The sequence below is a fragment of the Talpa europaea genome, assembly GCF_964194135.1.
Source record: "Talpa europaea genome assembly, chromosome: 16".
In the NCBI taxonomy this organism is placed as follows: Eukaryota; Metazoa; Chordata; class Mammalia; order Eulipotyphla; family Talpidae; genus Talpa; species Talpa europaea.
Window position 1 is genome coordinate 46,305,745 of NC_140084.1, and position 17,100 is coordinate 46,322,844.

The following is a 17,100-nucleotide window of genomic DNA, read 5'->3' on the forward strand; positions in this document are numbered from 1 at the left end:
ACCACAGGGCCAATGAGTTCAGTGTGGGTGAGGCCTGTGTGATCTAGACTTCCTTAGACTGGCTGATGTCATCTCCGTGGTTTTATCAGATGCCGGGGAAAGAGAGTGGGGGGAGCAGGGGTAGGAAGGGTGCAGAAAAGGCCACTGTCCTCCCTTGTCTGGAGGTTCTGTGGGGAGGGCAGCCGGAGTGCTCCCCACTCCCACCCATATCCACAGACTCAAGGGAATAGAAACCTTGGCTCTCCTGGGGCTTCGGGAGCTGTCTCAGAGACGGGAGGGCCTGGCTTGCTGGTGAAGCTAATCTTGTCTCCTTTGCCCCTTCCTGCCCTGCCCCACCCAGTGGCGATGGATGATGAGGATGGGAGATGCTTACTAGACGTGATTTGGTGAGTAACGGGCTCCTTCCCCTCCCTGCCCTGTCCTCCCCTGCCCCTCACTTCCTCAGTATCTCTTCCTCTTTTTTTTTTCAGTGACCCTCAGGCTCTCAATGACTTCTTACATGGATCCGAGAAGGTGAGTGCTGGGGCTGGGAGCAGCAGCAGGTTGGGGATGCCTGGGGTTTGAAACCTGCCGTCAAGCCCTTTTCTGTGGAGCCCCTTTTCTGGAGGTCCCTGTACCCCTCACCCAGCCTGACCCAATACTTGTCCTTCCACCTTGTCCTAAATTAGTACTTGTTCTACAGTGTGGGCCTACCCCCAGCTGACCTTTCACTTGGGGGTTTCTCATTGCAGCTCGACGGTGATGACCTCCTGGATAACCCCGGGGAGGCCCAAAGTGCCTTCTATGAAGGTTCTGGGGTGAGTGACCGCATCACCTTCCTATTGCATTTTTATTATTTTTATTATTTTTTATTTTTATTTATTTATACAAGCACTGGGTACAGTCAGAAGCGTGGGAGGGTGAGAGAATTCACCAGAGCCAGAGCGGGGAGCAGAGCAGGCAGAAGGACCGAAGTACACTGCTGAGGGGAGCAGCAGGCATGGCAGGAGAGATCTGTCGCGCCTTGTGGGATCCTCGCCGGTGGCCGAGGATCGAACAGGCACTGCAGAGGCTGCGGGCAGCTTCACAGCCCAGCGCTCAACCACTGCGCCACCAGGAGAGGCCCCCTATTGCATTTTTAGACAGATGAGGCTATAATACTAGCATATAATCTTTCTTCTTATTACTGTCATTCATTTCTGACTTTAATGTTTATATTGATGATATGTTGGTCTATAATGTTAAAAAGTTCTAAACACCTCCTTTATGTGAAGTCAGTGAATGTCTCGACTCTCCCAGGAGGCAAGGTTGGGGTTTAGTTAGGACCATTTAGAGGTTAAACACTCAGAGTTACCCCATCCTCTGTTGGTAACCAAGCCAGAGCACCCTTGTGCCAGGGTGATCCAGGCCATGGGGACAGTGCCCACCTCACTGGATGAGGAGGATGTGGACAGTGATAATAATGACAGTGATCGAGGCCATCAATGTTTCTTGGGCACGTGCTCCAAGGCAGGTAAACTGATGTGAAATCTTTGCTCTGAGAGCTGGTCAGACACCAGTGTAGGTATACTTGTTGCCTGTGGAAGGTTTGCTCAAACCTGCACACTTGTTGCACTCTTGTAATAACTTGTGTCTGGTTGTGACCTGGTACAGCAAAGAAAACATCAAAGAAGTGTCAAATTCACAGCTCACAGCTGAGGGGAGGGAGGGAGAGAGAAGGTAGGGAGAGCCAGACATTCACCAGATCAAGTCAAAGCATCTCCCATACCCCACATCCATCACACACATGGCGGGAGGGTGCTGCTTTATCTTTAATAGAATCACCATCTTTCTTCCAAAATTTTGGAGGCCACGCAGGTCCCCGGATTCTTCAAAGGTGGCCCACAATGGGTGTGGGCTGCAGGTGACATAAGCCTCCCCCTCACCTTTCCTTGGCCAAGCTTCAGAAGAGTTACCTAATGTGAATAAATCTGGCCACTCCCCAGAAGCCCCGCTTAGGTTCTGGACAGGTTTTGCGGCCAAATGAGTTAAAAAAACATTTGTGGTTTTCAGCACCTCTTGGGTTTTGGAATTACAGGGCAGTAGGAGGGGCCTGTGTGGCTATTTAAAGCGGGGTTTCCACAACATCCTACTCTAGTGTACAGATGAGGAAGTGGGCTGGATGAAGCAAGCCCCGGGTTGCAAGTTCAGTCCTAGCAGAGCTAGGATTTGAACCTGGATCCTACTACCTCCAGCTGGAGGGTTCTTTCTGACTCTCTTGTCCTTTGCTTTAGCCGTGACTGAGCCCGCCCTTGCTCATCTCAGCTCTTGCCTTCTTCCCACCTGTCTCCAGCTCCACGTGCAAGAAGCTCCTGGTAACCACTTGAACCCGGAGTCTAGCCAACCGGCCCCCAGTGTGGACCTAGACTTCCTAGAAGATGACATCTTGGGCTCGCCGGCCGCAGGGGGCGGCGGAGGTGCTGGTGGGAGTGCTGACCAGCCCTGTGACATCCTCCAGCAGAGCCTGCAAGAGGCCAACATCACTGAGCAGACGCTGGAGGCTGAGGCCGAGCTGGACCTGGGTCCCTTCCAGCTGCCCACCCTGCAGCCTGCGGACACTGGGTCAAGCCAGGCAGGGGCTGGAGGCGCTGCTGCTGTGGCTGCTGGGCCCCAAGCCCTCTTCCCTGGCAGCACTGACCTGCTGGGGCTGCAGGCCCCACCCACCGTGCTCACCCACCAAGCCCTGGTGCCACCCCAGGATGTGGTCAACAAAGCACTGAGTGTCCAGCCCTTCCTGCAGCCTGTGGGCCTGGGCAATGTGACCCTGCAGCCCATCCCGGGCCTCCAGGGCCTTCCCAACGGGAGTCCTGGGGGTGCCACAGCTGCCACACTTGGCCTGGCACCCATCCAGGTGGTGGGCCAGCCCGTGATGGCACTCAACCCACCCACCTCCCAGCTTCTGGCCAAGCAAGTGCCGGTCAGTGGCTATCTGGCTTCGGCAGCCGGCCCCTCAGAGCCAGTCACACTGGCATCAGCTGGCGTCTCGCCCCAGGGAGCTGGCCTGGTCATCCAGAAGAACCTCCCAGCTGCCGTGGCCACCACACTCAATGGGAACTCAGTATTTGGAGGAGCAGGAGCTGCCACGGCAGCAGCGGCCAGTGGGGCACCCTCGGGACAGCCGCTGGCGGTGGCCCCAGGCCTTGGCACGTCATCTCTGGTTCCAGCACCTAATGTGATCTTGCACCGTACCCCCACGCCCATCCAGCCCAAGCCTGCTGGGGTGCTGCCCCCCAAGCTCTACCAGCTGACACCCAAGCCCTTCGCCCCCGCAGGCGCCACGCTCACCATCCAGGGTGAGGCGGGGGGCCTCCCGCAGCAGCCCAAGGCCCCCCAGAACCTGACTTTCATGGCGGCAGGCAAGGCCGGCCAGAACGTGGTGCTCTCAGGCTTCCCGGCGCCTGCCTTGCAGGCCAACGTCTTTAAACAGCCTCCAGCCACCACCACGGGGGCAGCCCCCCCCCAGCCTCCTGGGGCTCTGAGCAAGCCTATGAGTGTCCACCTCTTGAATCAAGGCAGCAGCATCGTCATCCCCGCCCAGCACATGCTGCCAGGCCAGAACCAGTTCCTGCTGCCCGGCACATCTGCAGTCCAGCTGCCCCAGTCACTCTCAGCTCTGCCGGCCAACGTGGGTGGGCAGATCCTGGCGGCTGCAGCCCCACATGCAGGCGGACAGCTCATCGCCAACCCCATCCTCACCAACCAGAACTTGGCCGGCCCTCTGAGCCTGGGCCCTGTGCTGGCCCCCCACTCTGGGGCCCACAGTGCAGCCCACATCCTCTCAGCCGCCCCTATCCAGGTGGGCCAGCCGGCCCTGTTCCAGATGCCTGTGTCACTGGCCGCGGGCAGCCTGCCCACACAGAGCCAGCCGGCCCCCACTGGCCCTGCTGCCACTACCGTCCTCCAAGGGGTCACTCTCCCCCCGAGTGCCGTGGCCATGCTGAATGCCCCTGATGGTCTGGTGCAGCCGGCCACCCCTGCTGCCGCCGGGGAGGCCACACCTGTCCTGGCTGTGCAGACAGCTCCCCAGGCGCCCCCCACTGTCAGCACCCCGCTGCCTCTGGGCCTCCAGCAGCCACAGGCACAGCAGCCGCCCGCCCCACAGGCCCCCACCCCTCAGGCCACTGCCCCACCTCAGGCCACCACCCCCCAGCCCAGCCCAGGCCTGGCATCCAGCCCAGAGAAGATCGTCCTGGGGCAGCCGCCCTCTGCTGCCACCACAGCTATCCTCACTCAGGACCCCCTGCAGGTGTTCCTGCCACAGGTAACCAGGGCTGCCCGGGCAGGCAACGGGTAGTAGGGGCAACAGAGCAGGTAGCAAGGGCGGTGTGGAGAGCGGCTGGAAACGGGTGAAACTAGACACAACTGTGGAGGGTCTTATGGGTTTGGGGGGCTTCTCTCAGCAGTGGCACCCCTGCTCCCAGTATAGGCATCCCTAAGGGTGACAAGGACTGATGGACAGTAAAGAAAAGGATAGACAGATCAGCAAAAAGGGACTGACAGACAGAAAGGAGAGGGACTAGCAGATAGATCTGGAACTGACCTGACAGATAGATTGACAAGAAGAACTGATAGACAGACAGGGAGAGGGGATGGCTGACTGCACCCCTGCTGGAGATTGAGAAGGATCATAGAGGGAGCAAGACATGGTTGGGTGGACTGACAGATGGGGCAGAAGGGATGGAGGGCAAGGTGGAGCTGCATGGAATCAGCTACCAGGCCGCGGCCTCCTGGGACCTGGACGCCAGGGTGCCCAGCCTTTCTGGCCTCTGCATCCAGCCTCAGTGTCCCCCCCACCCCATTCTCTAGAGCATCAGTGGGGGTGGAGTCTCCAGGTGGGGAGGTTGATGGTCCATGGGGGTCACCTTCTGACCCTGTGGGGCTGCCCATTTCAGGAGAGGAGTCAGCAGCCCCTCTCCACAGAGGGCCCCCACCTCTCCGTGCCCGCCTCGGTCATAGTCAGCGCCCCGCCTCCCGCCCAAGACCCAGCCCCGACCACCCCCGTCGCCAAAGGAGCTGGCCTCGGCCCTCAGGCCCCCGACAGCCAGGCTTCCCCGGCACCGGCCCCCCAGGTAGATGAACCCCAGCAGCCTGTGTCCTCAGCTCAGCCCCAGCCTGGCCCCCTCACCTTGCTCCCTGCTTCCCCCTCCTTGCTCTCTGGCTGCCCTGCCTGCCTCTCTGTCTCGCTGGCTTGGGAAACGGCACTCCCCTTTGCTCTCCTGAAGGTTCTCCTGATAGTCCAAGATGCTTCAGACCAGGGCCAGCCCCGGGGGTGCCCACACTCCAGGAGGGGGTAAAAATACAGCAGGAAATGATTGTGTCCTAAAAATGATCATTTTCATGTCATCAATACATTCCAAGAGCTCACATTTCAAAAGACACCAAAAGGTATGGTGAAAAGCCCCCTCTTCCCTGAGATGTTTCTGACATCTTTTTCCATGCATGCACGAGCAAAATAACACATAGATTCTTCCTTTTTTTTCTTTTATAATCATATTTTACTTTTTCAAAGTAATACATATTCATGATTGTAAAGGACAGAAATTTTTTTATAAGCAGCAGCAAAAATAACAGGTCACTAGCCTTTGTTAATTTCTTAGGGTCAATGACTTAGTATCTTAACCCTTCCTTCTGCTCATTACCTCTGCGTTTCTAAGTCGTGTTTTGTTTTGTTTTGTTTTTCAGTTTTATTGACTTGCTACTTCTGTTTTTACAAAAGTGATAGTCTACCCACAGGCAGTTTTGCATCCTGCTTTTAGCTTTCAAAATCCATCCTGGAGACTGCACTTCATTCTTTGATATGACTGTGTAATATTCCATTGTGTGAGGGAACAGTCACGTGTTTGCTAAGGGTGTTTCAGTCAGCTGTGGACACATTAAGCAACACCGGCTGTACTGTTATTTATTTAGCCAATCCTTGCTTTGGGGCATCTAGGTCATGTCCTGTCTTTAGCTATTATGATCAGTGCTGCAAAGAGCAGCTCTGAACTTGTGTCACTTTGTAGGACAGGTTCTACAAAAGGAAATTGCTGGTCTGGTGAAGGGCAGGTGTGTCTATCATTTTGCCAGATACTGCCAAGTTGTCCTGCTGTGGGGTATGAATTGCTGATCATACGTCAACAATGTATGATCTTTGCCTTTTTTCCCTCGTTCTCAGTAATGTATTGAACTTGGCCAGTCTGGTAGATGAAAAATAGTATCTTAGTTTGTTTTAAGTTCCATTTCCTTGACTGTGAGTGAGTTTGGGCAGTTTTCATAGATTTAGAGTTGTTTATAGTTTTTATGGATTTGTCTTTCATACCCTTTGCCATTTATAGATTGGGGTTACAGGTCGTTTTCTTGCTGATTTAGGAAAATTTATGAGATCTGTGAGATTACCAGCTAATTTTCCTAAATATCATAAAAGTCATAAGCAGATGAGAAATTGGGGACTGCTACCCTTCATTTTGGAGGATTGGATGTTGTACTTCTTCAAAGGGACTGGTGGGTAGGTAGATTAGGATAAAGGAAGGAGTCACCCAGTAGTGTCCCATTTCTTCATTCCATCAGAAGGCGAGCACTTCGTATGTCATCCTCACTGTAATGCAGTTGTGATAGTTTCATGTCTGCACAATGAAGGCAGTGAGTTGTGTGGTTCTGTCCTTGCACGGTCTCCCCGTGCCAGGCACCTACTGGACCCCAAGAATGCAGTGATGGGAAGAACCCATCGCAGGTGGGGCGCCCGCCCTGCGCTAATAACTCTGTGCTGCATTCACCATGGTGAAATCAACAAGAGAGAGAGCATTCTAGTAAGATATGCTGTCCAAACTCAGGTGCATAGCTGGATAGATGAGAGTGCTGATGATGGCAGGGAGGGCAGCAGAGGTAACCATGGGGAGGTAGAAATTGGGGGCCCACCCTATGAAGAGTGAGCTGGCAGGAGAGGCATCTGGGAGGGAGAAATATTTAAACTGAGGTGTAAAGAGAAGGAAATCGCTTTGTAGAGTAGAGTGATAGGGCAGCCTTCTCATGATGCTCAAATAGCACTTGCAAAGGTCCTGAGGCAGGGCTGAGCGTGAGATGTTCAGGGAATGGGAAGAAGGTGAGAGGAGATGGGAGAGAGGGTCAGAGTGGCTGGCAAGACCACAAGAAGGGTTTGGCCTGGGAAACCAATGACAAGCTTCCAGCTGGGCCATGGCCTCATGTGATGAGATGACTTTCAATGAATGCTCTTCCATTAGGAAGTGTTTTGGTGGGAAACAGAAATGTAAGTCCATGATCAAGATGGGTGGTCTCGACATCCAGGGACAAGTTGGCAGTGCCTCAGACCAGGGTGATCACAGTGATGATGGAGAGAAGTAGAAGAATTTGGGGGACAGTTTGGAACTTGCTTAAGGATTGGTGGCATGAGGAAGAGGAAAGTATGGTAAATAGCTGCACGAGTAATAATATTTCTATTATTTCTAGGTGCTGTTCCATGCACTTTACAAATACAAGAGGTATTGCACTTACCCTTCACAACAACCTATCTGGAAGGTGGTGTCATTAGCCCCATTTTATAAATGAGGAAACGCAGGCACAGAGAGATGAAGTGGTTTATCCAGCTGGTTGGGCCTGGAGTCGAGTCCTGATTTGTTGCCAGAGGCACCTAAGGTCTTAAGAAAGACAGGCCTGGATGTCCCAGCTCTGCTTAGCAGTCAAGCTCTCCAAGGTGCAGTTTACTTATTTGTAAAATAGGAATAAGGTCACCGACCTCATGTGCTGCATAGAGCAGATACTCAAGGAAGAGATACTTATCACTAGCAGCAGTAGTAACACTGCTGTGCTCTGGATGACCTTTAAGAAGAAAGGTCATTGTATACAGCTGTACACATGAGTTGATGCCTAGGCGCAAACAGGGCAGGCCCTCTGCAGCTGTTGTGCCTGAAGCAATGCCTACTGCTATAGAAGGAGGGTTCCTGATAAATGTTTGTGGGGTGAGGGTGAGCAAATGAATGAGTAGGTGGATGGGTAGATAAGCGGATGAGTGGATGGGTATTTTATGAGGTATTTGCCTTATTCTACATATTGTGAAAATGGTTCCAAAGGCTACTTTCCATTTGCTTTTCTCTTACAAGTGAAGTTAAGCATCTGGGGTCACATGGGTGGCTGTCTTAGATGCATGGACCACACCACATCTCCCCATTGTTAATATGTGGCTACATTCACTTTATCCTTCGTCCCTTGCTATGTCTACATTTTTCTCCTGAACTATCTGAGAGTAAATTGCAGGCATTCTCCTCTTAGCCCTTTGTGTCTTAGGATAACATTTCAGTCCTAGGGAATAAGAACATCCTCTTATTTGACCACAGTAGAATCAGCAAATCCAGCAAATTGGGCATTAGAGACAATAACTGTTATCTGTCCTCTTTTCGATCACCCAGCTTGACCAGTCAGCTGGTGATGGCATAACACACTGCTCTTCTCGTTTAGCTCAGCTGGTATCCTAGTACCCCACCATTCTAGGCCCTCAGAAGCATGTGTTTATGGAGTAGTGTGGAGCAGACCATCTCTCTTTGTCCTTAGTCCCATAGCTGCTCACCTGCCCTGGACCATTTGGGCTGTGTTCCCCATTGTAGATACAGTCACGCCTGCATAACGACGTCTCCACCCATGATGGACCACGTGCATGTACACTGGTCCCTTGAGTTCCTCAGGCTGTGCTGTCTTGGTCTGTGTAATCACATTCCATGACATCCGCGCAACGATGAAATTGCCTAACCACACATTTCTCAGAGAGGATCGCTCTCGTGAAGTGACCCGTGACTGATTACTGGGCCAGGAAGTTTTCCAGAGAGGTCATCCCCCAGCCCGTTAGGAGCGCCCAGGGAGACACCTTGGATTGCTTGTTAGAGGCTTTTGCTTTGGGTTTTGCTTTGAATTGCCAGATTTGTTCAGGGCTAAGTGTGGATAGGCTTCTAGAAGGGTCCAGGGGCTGGGAGACTGAAAGCAATGGGTAACTTGGAAATCACCAGCTGGCCCACTTTGGAACTGGGCAGCTCTTGGGCAAGCCCCCTGGTTCCCCTCAGGCCTAGTCCTCTGCAGTCAGCTTTGAAGGCCCTGGGCAGTGCTAAGGTTGGGAGACAACCTGTCTGGATACCTGGCTCTGTCATTGACGGTTCCAGGCTTCAGTTTCTATGTGTGAGTGGGTGCTGTGTTATCACTGCTGTCTGGGCCATGGAGAAGACCTTGAGTGGGTGACACTGGCTGCCCTGTGTGCCAGAACCATGAGAGCGATGACTGGGGTGTGGATTCTGTGCCAGCCCAGTGGCAGGTAAACATGGCTGTCACTAGTTAAACAGCAGTGGCCAAGACTGTGGTCCTGGTGCAGGAGCGGGCAGAGGGGCAAGGCAGCCTGCCCGATGCGTGTTTTAGGCAAGGGCACCGAGTATGAATCACAGGAATAGCGCCCAGTGGCACTTGTGAGAGTGATTCCTGCATGCACACAGATACACACATACCTGCCTGCTCTCCTGGCACCCAGGTCGGCCTGCAGCCATGCCACACAGGCATATGGTGGCAGGGTGCCTGGGATATTCAGGGGCCCTGTGACTCATGGGACCTGGCCCTGCCCTTGTTTCACTCCCCATCCTCAGCTCCCTGGTCCCCAGGCCCCACCCGTACTCTTCCCTGTCATCAGCACCACATTTCAGTATGCAGCCGCGGCATCTACGCTGATGTGTGTTTTCCTGGGTTAGCTGGACAGTAAGGCCTGGTGGCAGCTAGTACGCTGCCCTATCCGCCCCCCCTCCTCACCCTCTTGCCGTCTCCTTCCCCCTGGCTGCTGTGCTCATGCTCCCTGGCCCCTGCCTTCCCGCTGGGCAGCTGGTGTGGTGCCCCCTCTGCTTCCTTCATTGCCACCCCCCAAACCCTGCAGGGCTCGCCTTCATCTGGGGGAATTGGGGAGGTTGGGCATACATGGGGAGGGGGTAAGATTAGAGGGTGGATGTATGGAGGAGGATGGGGTGTGGGCAGGAGGAGGGGTGAGGCGGGGAGTTCAGAAGGATGGGCATGGCACGGTTCTTTCAGGAACAGGTGGCTCAGAAGGGGGGTATCTAGTGGGAGTGGCTGGTGTCCCCAGTATCTTGGGGCAGTGGGAACCAAGATTGGTTCTGACCCCCACTCCCTTTCCCTCTGCCTCCCTCCCCTGCCCAGATCCCAGCATCGGCTCCACTGAAGGGTCCAGGCCCCTCCTCATCCCCCTCACTACCTCACCAGGCCCCTCTGGGGGACAGCCCCCATCTGCCCTCCCCACACCCTGCCCGGCCCCCTTCTCGTCCACCCTCACGCCCCCACTCCCGTCCTCCCTCCCAGCCCCAGAGCTTGTCCCGTCCACCCTCAGAGCCTGCCCTGCACCCATGCCCTCCTCCCCAGGCTCCCCCAACCCTGCCTGGCATCTTTGTCATCCAGAATCAGCTGGGCGTCCCCCCACCTGCCAGCACCCCAGCCTCCACTGCCCCAGGGCCTCCCCAGCCCCCTCTGCGTCCCCCATCCCAGCCCCCAGAGGGCCCCCTGCCCCCAGCTCCCCACCTCCCTCCAGCCTCCACCTCCTCTGTTGTGGCCTCTGAGCTGTCCTCCAGGCTACCAGCCCCCACGCCACCTGACTTCCAGCTTCAGTTCCCACAAGGCCAGGCCCACAAGTCCCCTACACCCCCTCCGACTCTCCACCTGGTCCCCGAGCCCACAGCACCCCCCCCACCGCCTCCTCGGAGCTTCCAGATGGTGACGGCCCCCTTCCCAGCGCTGCCCCAGCCGAAGGCTCTTCTTGAAAGATTTCACCAGGTAATCGGAGGCTGGAACTGGCTCCACTCCCCTCCCCTCCAGGCTAATCCCCAATCCCTCTTGCTTTACAGCTTTCTCCTCACCCCCAGTCCCTGGTGCCTGACCACCCCATCCCTGGCATATGCCCCTACCCCTTAACCATCTTTCCCCTCCCCAGGTGCCGTCCGGAATCATTCTCCAGAACAAGCCTGGAGGAGCCCCCACTGCACCACAGACCTCTGCCAGCCTGGGGCCCCTCAGCAGCTCCACTGCCTCTGTGTTGGTCAGTGGGCAGACCCCAGCTGGGACCCCCGCTGCCCCCAGCCACCCCCCTGCCCCGACACCCATGGCCACCACAGGTAAGGGAAAGGAAGCTCACTTAGGACTGGGGTGGGGATGGGGTGAGGGCAAAGTAGTGGGGAGATGGAGACTGGGTGATGGGCATGGGCTGGGCCAGCCAACCCATGGAGTCACCCAGACCTCGTGGGACAGGGAAGGTGGAGGAGGAAGAGCAGACTCCCCACAGCTGGGGTCACACACCCCAAGACTGGGTGCTCACAGAGACTGGAGAGAGTGGGATGTAGTCTGGGGGGTCATGAGAGGGTCACTTGGTGCCAGTGACCCCTGAGCCCATCTGCCCCACCCCCACCCCCCAGGCCTCCCTCCTCTGCTTCCTGCCGAGAGCAAAGGTTTTGCCAGCAACCTCCCGACCCTGAGTGTGGCCAAGGCCACTTCATCTGGGAAGTCCTCCGGGCTGCAGGTAAGAGGCTGCCAGAGTGGAGGGCCAGGGCAGTAGCCAACCACAGGGAACCGGGCCAGAGGCAGCCTGGGGGCAGGTGAGGCTGACACCAAGGGTCAGAAGGACATCCAAGCTGTGGTCAAGGTAATAGGGCAGTCTGGCTGGAGGATGAGAAGGTGTTTCAAGACACCCAGACAGCTGAACAGAGACCATGGGCACCAAGATGAGAGGGTGGCAATAGGGAGGTATCCCGACAGAGACGAAAGAGCAAGTGAGAGTTGAGACCGTGGGAGAGGACAAGGCGAGACTGTGATGTCAGCTCAGGGTAGGCAGGTTGAGTTGGCTGGATGACAGACTGATGTGGGAGACCCCAAACAGGCCAGGGAGCAGGGAGACACCGAGAGTTACCCAGAGACCACAGAGGTGGGGAGGCTCAGGAGGAGTCCAGGCATGTGCCTGCTTGGACTGGAGCAGTCGTGAAATTGAGACAGAGACAGTCAGAAAGGAATTATCAGAAGTAGTTGGGGTCAAAATAAGGGGGGTGCAATTGTATGGGGAATATAAAAATTAAAAAAAAATAAAATAAACTTGTAACATATAAAAAAAGAAAAAAAACAAGTAATCAACTTATGAAAATATTCCTTGTTTAAGATTCAGCTTCAATATTGCTTTCCATTTGCTTTTTTTTTTTTTTTTTTTTTTTTTAGATTTATTTATTTATTTATTTATTTATGCAAGCACTGGGTACATCAGAAGCGCAGGAGGGTGAGAGAATTCACCAGAGCCAGAGCGGGGAACAGAACAGGCAGACGGATGGAGTACACTGCTGAGGGGAGCAGCGGGTGGCAGGAGAGGTCTGCGCGCCATGTGGGACCCTCGCCTGGTGGCTGGGGATCGAACCGGCGCTGCAGAGGCTGCAGGCAGCTTTGCAACTCAGCGCTCAACCGCTGCGCCACCATGGAGGCCCTCCATTTGCTTTTTAAAATAAAATTAAGCTTTGAAAGTCGGGGAAAAAAAATTATCAGAAGTGGGGGGAAACGGAGAGACAAGCACATCAGGGACAGGGACTCTGACGCAACTGACAGGCAGGGTAGAGAGATACATGGAGCAAAGCTGAGTTTCAGAGAGGAGGGAGGGAAACCCCAGAGTGCCTAGGGTCTCAGACTGAGACCTCTAGAGAAGGGGCCAGCTTGTCACCCCCTCCTTACCATATCGCTGGCCACGATCCCACCCGGGTGAGGGCTAAGACAGTGGCCCTGTCCTGCCTTTGCCCCACGTTGGGCGAGAAGGGGTCAGGGCCCATGCAGGGAAGTCTCCCTCTCACTGGCCTCTCTCCCCAGTACGAGAACCGGCTGAGCAGTCTGAAGAAGCCACCGGCCCTGCAGCCCAGCAAGGAAGCCTGGTGAGTTGTAGCCTGTTCCTGAGCCAGTTCCACCCTGCCTAAGGGAGTTAGGCACAATTCCAGCTCCACCCTGAATGTGGGGGTCATGGTAGTGGTGAGAGGACGGTCAGTGAGGATTCTGTCAGGGCACCGATGAAGTACCCAGAGAGGCTGCCGGTCTCACCAGGGAGGATCTAGTGTGGGTCTTAGGACTGTCTCAGCATCTCGCACAGGCTGGGCAGTCAGTGCTTAGTGCCCTGTGGGTGTATTTGTGTGGAGGGATGAGCCTGTGGAGGAAGGATGACTGGGAGTCTATAAACAGCCGTAAGGGGCTTGGGTGGACACATGGATGACTGGATGGGAGTCTGACTGCATAGACACCCTCTTCTGCCTTACCTCAACCTCCGGTGCGGGTCTGCTGGGGTGGAGATGAGTGTGTCTGGTGGGAAAAGCGGCCACACAGTAGCTATAACCCAGTGTGATACAGTGAGATGGTAGCGAACAGTCCAGAGAGGGCAGGACATGCTCTTAGCAACCAGCCAAGCTCCCTGACAAGCTGTTGGGCTCCAGGCAGCATGGGGACGTGCTGGCCCCCAGCGGCTGGAGACAGCATAGCAGTAGAGGATGCACTTCCAGCTCTGTTGTGGACTCCTCATTTTTTGTGCCTTCAGTCCAGGGCCTTCACCTCTCCCAGCCTCAGTTTCCTCTTCTGTCCTATGGAGGTATTATAATAGCACCTGCTTCCTCTAGTTGTCACCAGTCAGTGAGACAAAATGAGTTGATAACCTGCTTCCCAGGCGCTGGCTTGCTTTCCCTTGTTATTTTCCTTGGGGCCTGGGGCCCAGGATCTGGGATTTGGTTTCTCCTGGGCTCCCCACCAGCGATGTGTGTGTGGTCTCTCCCCCTCCCTGCTTTGCCCCCAGTTTCCTGGAGCATTTGCACAAACATCAGGGCTCCGTCCTGCACCCTGACTACAAGACCGCCTTCCCTTCCTTTGAGGACGCCCTGCATCGCCTCCTACCCTACCATGTCTACCAGGGTGTCCTCCCCTCCCCCAACGACTACCACAAAGGTGAGGACTCCCTGACACGCCCCACCTTCCCACCCATCCCTGGGAGATGAGTGCAAGTGTGTGCCTGCAAGGCCTCCTGGCTGTTCAGAGGCTCTGCCTGCTGCTGCCATCTAGACCGCTGGATCTCCTCTCTTCCTCCACAGTGGACGAGGAGTTTGAGACGGTCTCCACGCAGCTGCTGAAACGCACTCAGGCCATGCTCAATAAATACCGCCTCTTGCTCCTGGAGGAGTCGCGGGTAGGGCACCTGTTTCCCCTCCCCTCTCACCCCGAGCTTTGGGGCCTCTTGTGCTTGGATGCCTCATAAGGGCGGGAGGCTGGTGGTCCCATCACAAGAAGGATCACAATTGACCCCTCCTTATTTCTTCATTGCCTGTCATTTCTTTCCCCTCCCTCAGAGGGTGAGCCCCTCAGCAGAGATGGTCATGATTGACCGAATGTTCATTCAGGAGGAGAAGACCACCCTTGCCTTGGACAAACAGCTGGCCAAGGAGAAGCCAGGTGAGGGAACTGGAGAGGTGGGTGGAAGAGGTAACCCCCATCCCTTCTGATGCCACAGAATTAGACTTGGGGACCTCAGAGCAGCATGCTTGGTCTTAACTTGACTTAGCCACGAGGGGGCGCCCAAGCCCCCACCTTCCTGCAGCGGCAGGGTCTCCGCTGGCCTCGTTGGAGGGGGCGCATTCTGCCACTCCTAGCGGGAGAGAAAAGCCAGAGAGCAGAGCTAGGACTAGGGTGGGGCTAGCGAGCCACCTGGGTTGCAGAATTTAAGGTAGCATTCGCTCTTAGGTGCGCCTTGGGGGGACTTGGGAACACCGAGACCTGGCAGTGTATGCTGAGTATTTAATAAGTGAAGGACTTAGCCCGGGTGGGAATGGATGCTCAGTGCTTGGCCTCCTCATAGTTCTGCTCTGGGTGTGTGCCTCACACTTTCCCTAACCCCCTGGGTTTTTCTTGCCCCCCTGGTTCTGCAGATGAGTATGTGTCTTCCTCACGCTCTCTTGGCCTCCCTGTCACCACCTCTTCCGAGGGACACCGGCTCCCCAGCCATGGCCCACCACCTTCCTCAGCACCCGGGGCTCCAGCCCAGCCCCCTCTGCACCTGCCCACCAAGCTGGTGATCCGGCACGGTGGGGCGGGTGGCTCCCCTTCTGTGACCTGGGCACGAGCTTCCTCCTCCCTGTCCTCATCCTCCTCGTCCTCTGCTGCCTCCTCTTTGGATGCCGATGAGGACGGCCCAATGCCCTCCCGCAACCGGCCGCCCATCAAGACCTATGAGGCCCGCAGCCGCATTGGCCTCAAGCTCAAGATCAAGCAGGAAGCCGGGCTCAGCAAGGTCGTCCACAACACCGCTCTGGACCCTGTGCACCAGCCCCCGCCCCCACCCTCCACCTCCCTCAAGGCGGCTGAGCCCCCGCCCCGGCCCCCACCGCCACCCCCGGCCACCGGCCAGATGAATGGCACTGTGGACCACCCGCCGCCGGCCCCCACTGAGCGCAAACCGCAGGCCCCGGCTCCCCACTGTCCCCGCTTGCCCCTCCGGAAGACATACCGTGAGAATGTGGAGGCTCTGGGCAGCGGAGCGGCCGAGGGGGCGGCTAGTGGCAGGGCCCGGAGCAGCAGCCCAGCACCCCTGCCCACCAAAGTGGACGAAGCCACCAGCGGGCTCATCCGCGAGCTGGCTGCGGTGGAGGATGAGCTGTACCAGCGCATGCTGAAGGGGGCACCGGACCCCGCGGCCAGTGCCGGGCAGGGCAGCGGCAGCAGGGATCCAGGATGGGAGGCTCCCCCGCTGCCCCCAGCCAAGCGGCGCAAGTCCGAGTCACCTGATGTGGACCAGGCCAGCTTCTCCAGCGACAGCCCACAGGATGACACCCTCACGGAACACCTCCAGAGCGCCATCGACAGCATCCTGAACCTCCAGCAGGCCCCAGGCCGGACATCTGCACCCCCGTACCCCCACGCTGCCCCCACAGCTGTCACACCCGCCTCCCCGTCGCCTCTGCACAGGCCAGAGGCTTATCCACCCTCCAGTCACAATGGCGGCCTCAGCGCCAGGACGTTAAACAGATAACACCGGCCTGGTCTTCCCTGCCCTGTCCCCTCGCTCAGCCTGGACGCTGGGGAGCATGGGGGGCAGGGCAGCTGGGCCTCTGACCTCAGCCTCCTGGGGAACATGAGCCGGGGATCCCCTGACAGTTTTTCTTGCCTAAGTTATTTGAGTCACAAAGGCCTCCTCCACCACCTCCTGCTTCAGCCAGGTTGTTGAGAGAGGGTCGTGGATTTAGGGGAGGGGGCTGTAATGTAAAATGTCATCCCTGTCAAAGGAGAGGGTAACCCTGGTGTCATTTCCTACTTCCCACTTCCTACCACACCCCACCCTTGCGTGAGGGGGTAGGGACACACCTGTGTTTGCCAGGAATGGGGGTACCCTGGTTGATCCCACTACTCATGCGTGTCGGGACACCGGTCTTGTCTATGTGGCTTAGCCTGACTAGGTATTGAGGGCCCTGGAAGCCCTCGGGGGTCCTGGGGAGCTGCTCTAGGGGCCTCCCCATAGCCCCCCATAGGCTATAAAAAGGAACACAAGGATGGAGCTGGTGGACCAGCGTCCCAGGACCCTCCCCATGATCACCGTGCCATGTGCACTGTCACATCCCGTATGCGTCCAGCTCCATGTCCCATGTCCCTGTGTGTGTGCTCCAGTGAGCAAGAGATTTCGAACCCTCCTGTCCCGCCACTGAAATCCCAGCATCTGCAAAGCAGGAAAAGGGGTCTTCCACCCCCTCCCCATGCGGTTCTTCTTTTCTGTTCTTTCTGCCTCCAACCGGCCCAGGCCAGATTTTGAAATCTCGGAGACGAAACTAGTACTGTAAGATAAATTTTTTTGTACTGTATTTATTGTGTATAACGATTTTTTTAAAGGAGAAATCTGTACATTTAGAACTCTTGTAAATTAAAAAGTGATCCTTTTTTTAAAACTGTACCTATGCCCCCTCCGCCCCCTTGCTTTTGGGTCTTTTGGGGGTTGTTTGGAGATGGGACTGGGGTGAGACCTGTGGAGGGATTGTGAGGGCTTATTCCACATATATTTGTTGAGCACCTACTGGGTGC

The 17,100-nt window shown here is 56.0% G+C and overlaps 1 protein-coding gene across 1 annotated transcript; it reads left to right on the forward strand.

Moving 5' to 3' along the window:
* Nucleotides 1–345: 345 nt before the first annotated feature.
* Nucleotides 346–16,060, forward strand: BICRA (BRD4 interacting chromatin remodeling complex associated protein; the record flags this gene model as incomplete). The annotated part of the gene is made up of 13 exons (XM_084257824.1): nt 346–386; nt 471–513; nt 732–797; nt 2,312–4,279; nt 4,911–5,087; nt 10,189–10,815; nt 10,973–11,153; nt 11,451–11,554; nt 12,874–12,935; nt 13,838–13,986; nt 14,130–14,224; nt 14,385–14,487; nt 14,961–16,060. 13 exons carry the CDS (start codon nt 346–348, stop codon nt 16,058–16,060), a joined length of 4,716 nt encoding a protein of 1,571 aa, XP_084113950.1.
* Between the last annotated feature and the right edge of the window lie 1,040 nt (nt 16,061–17,100).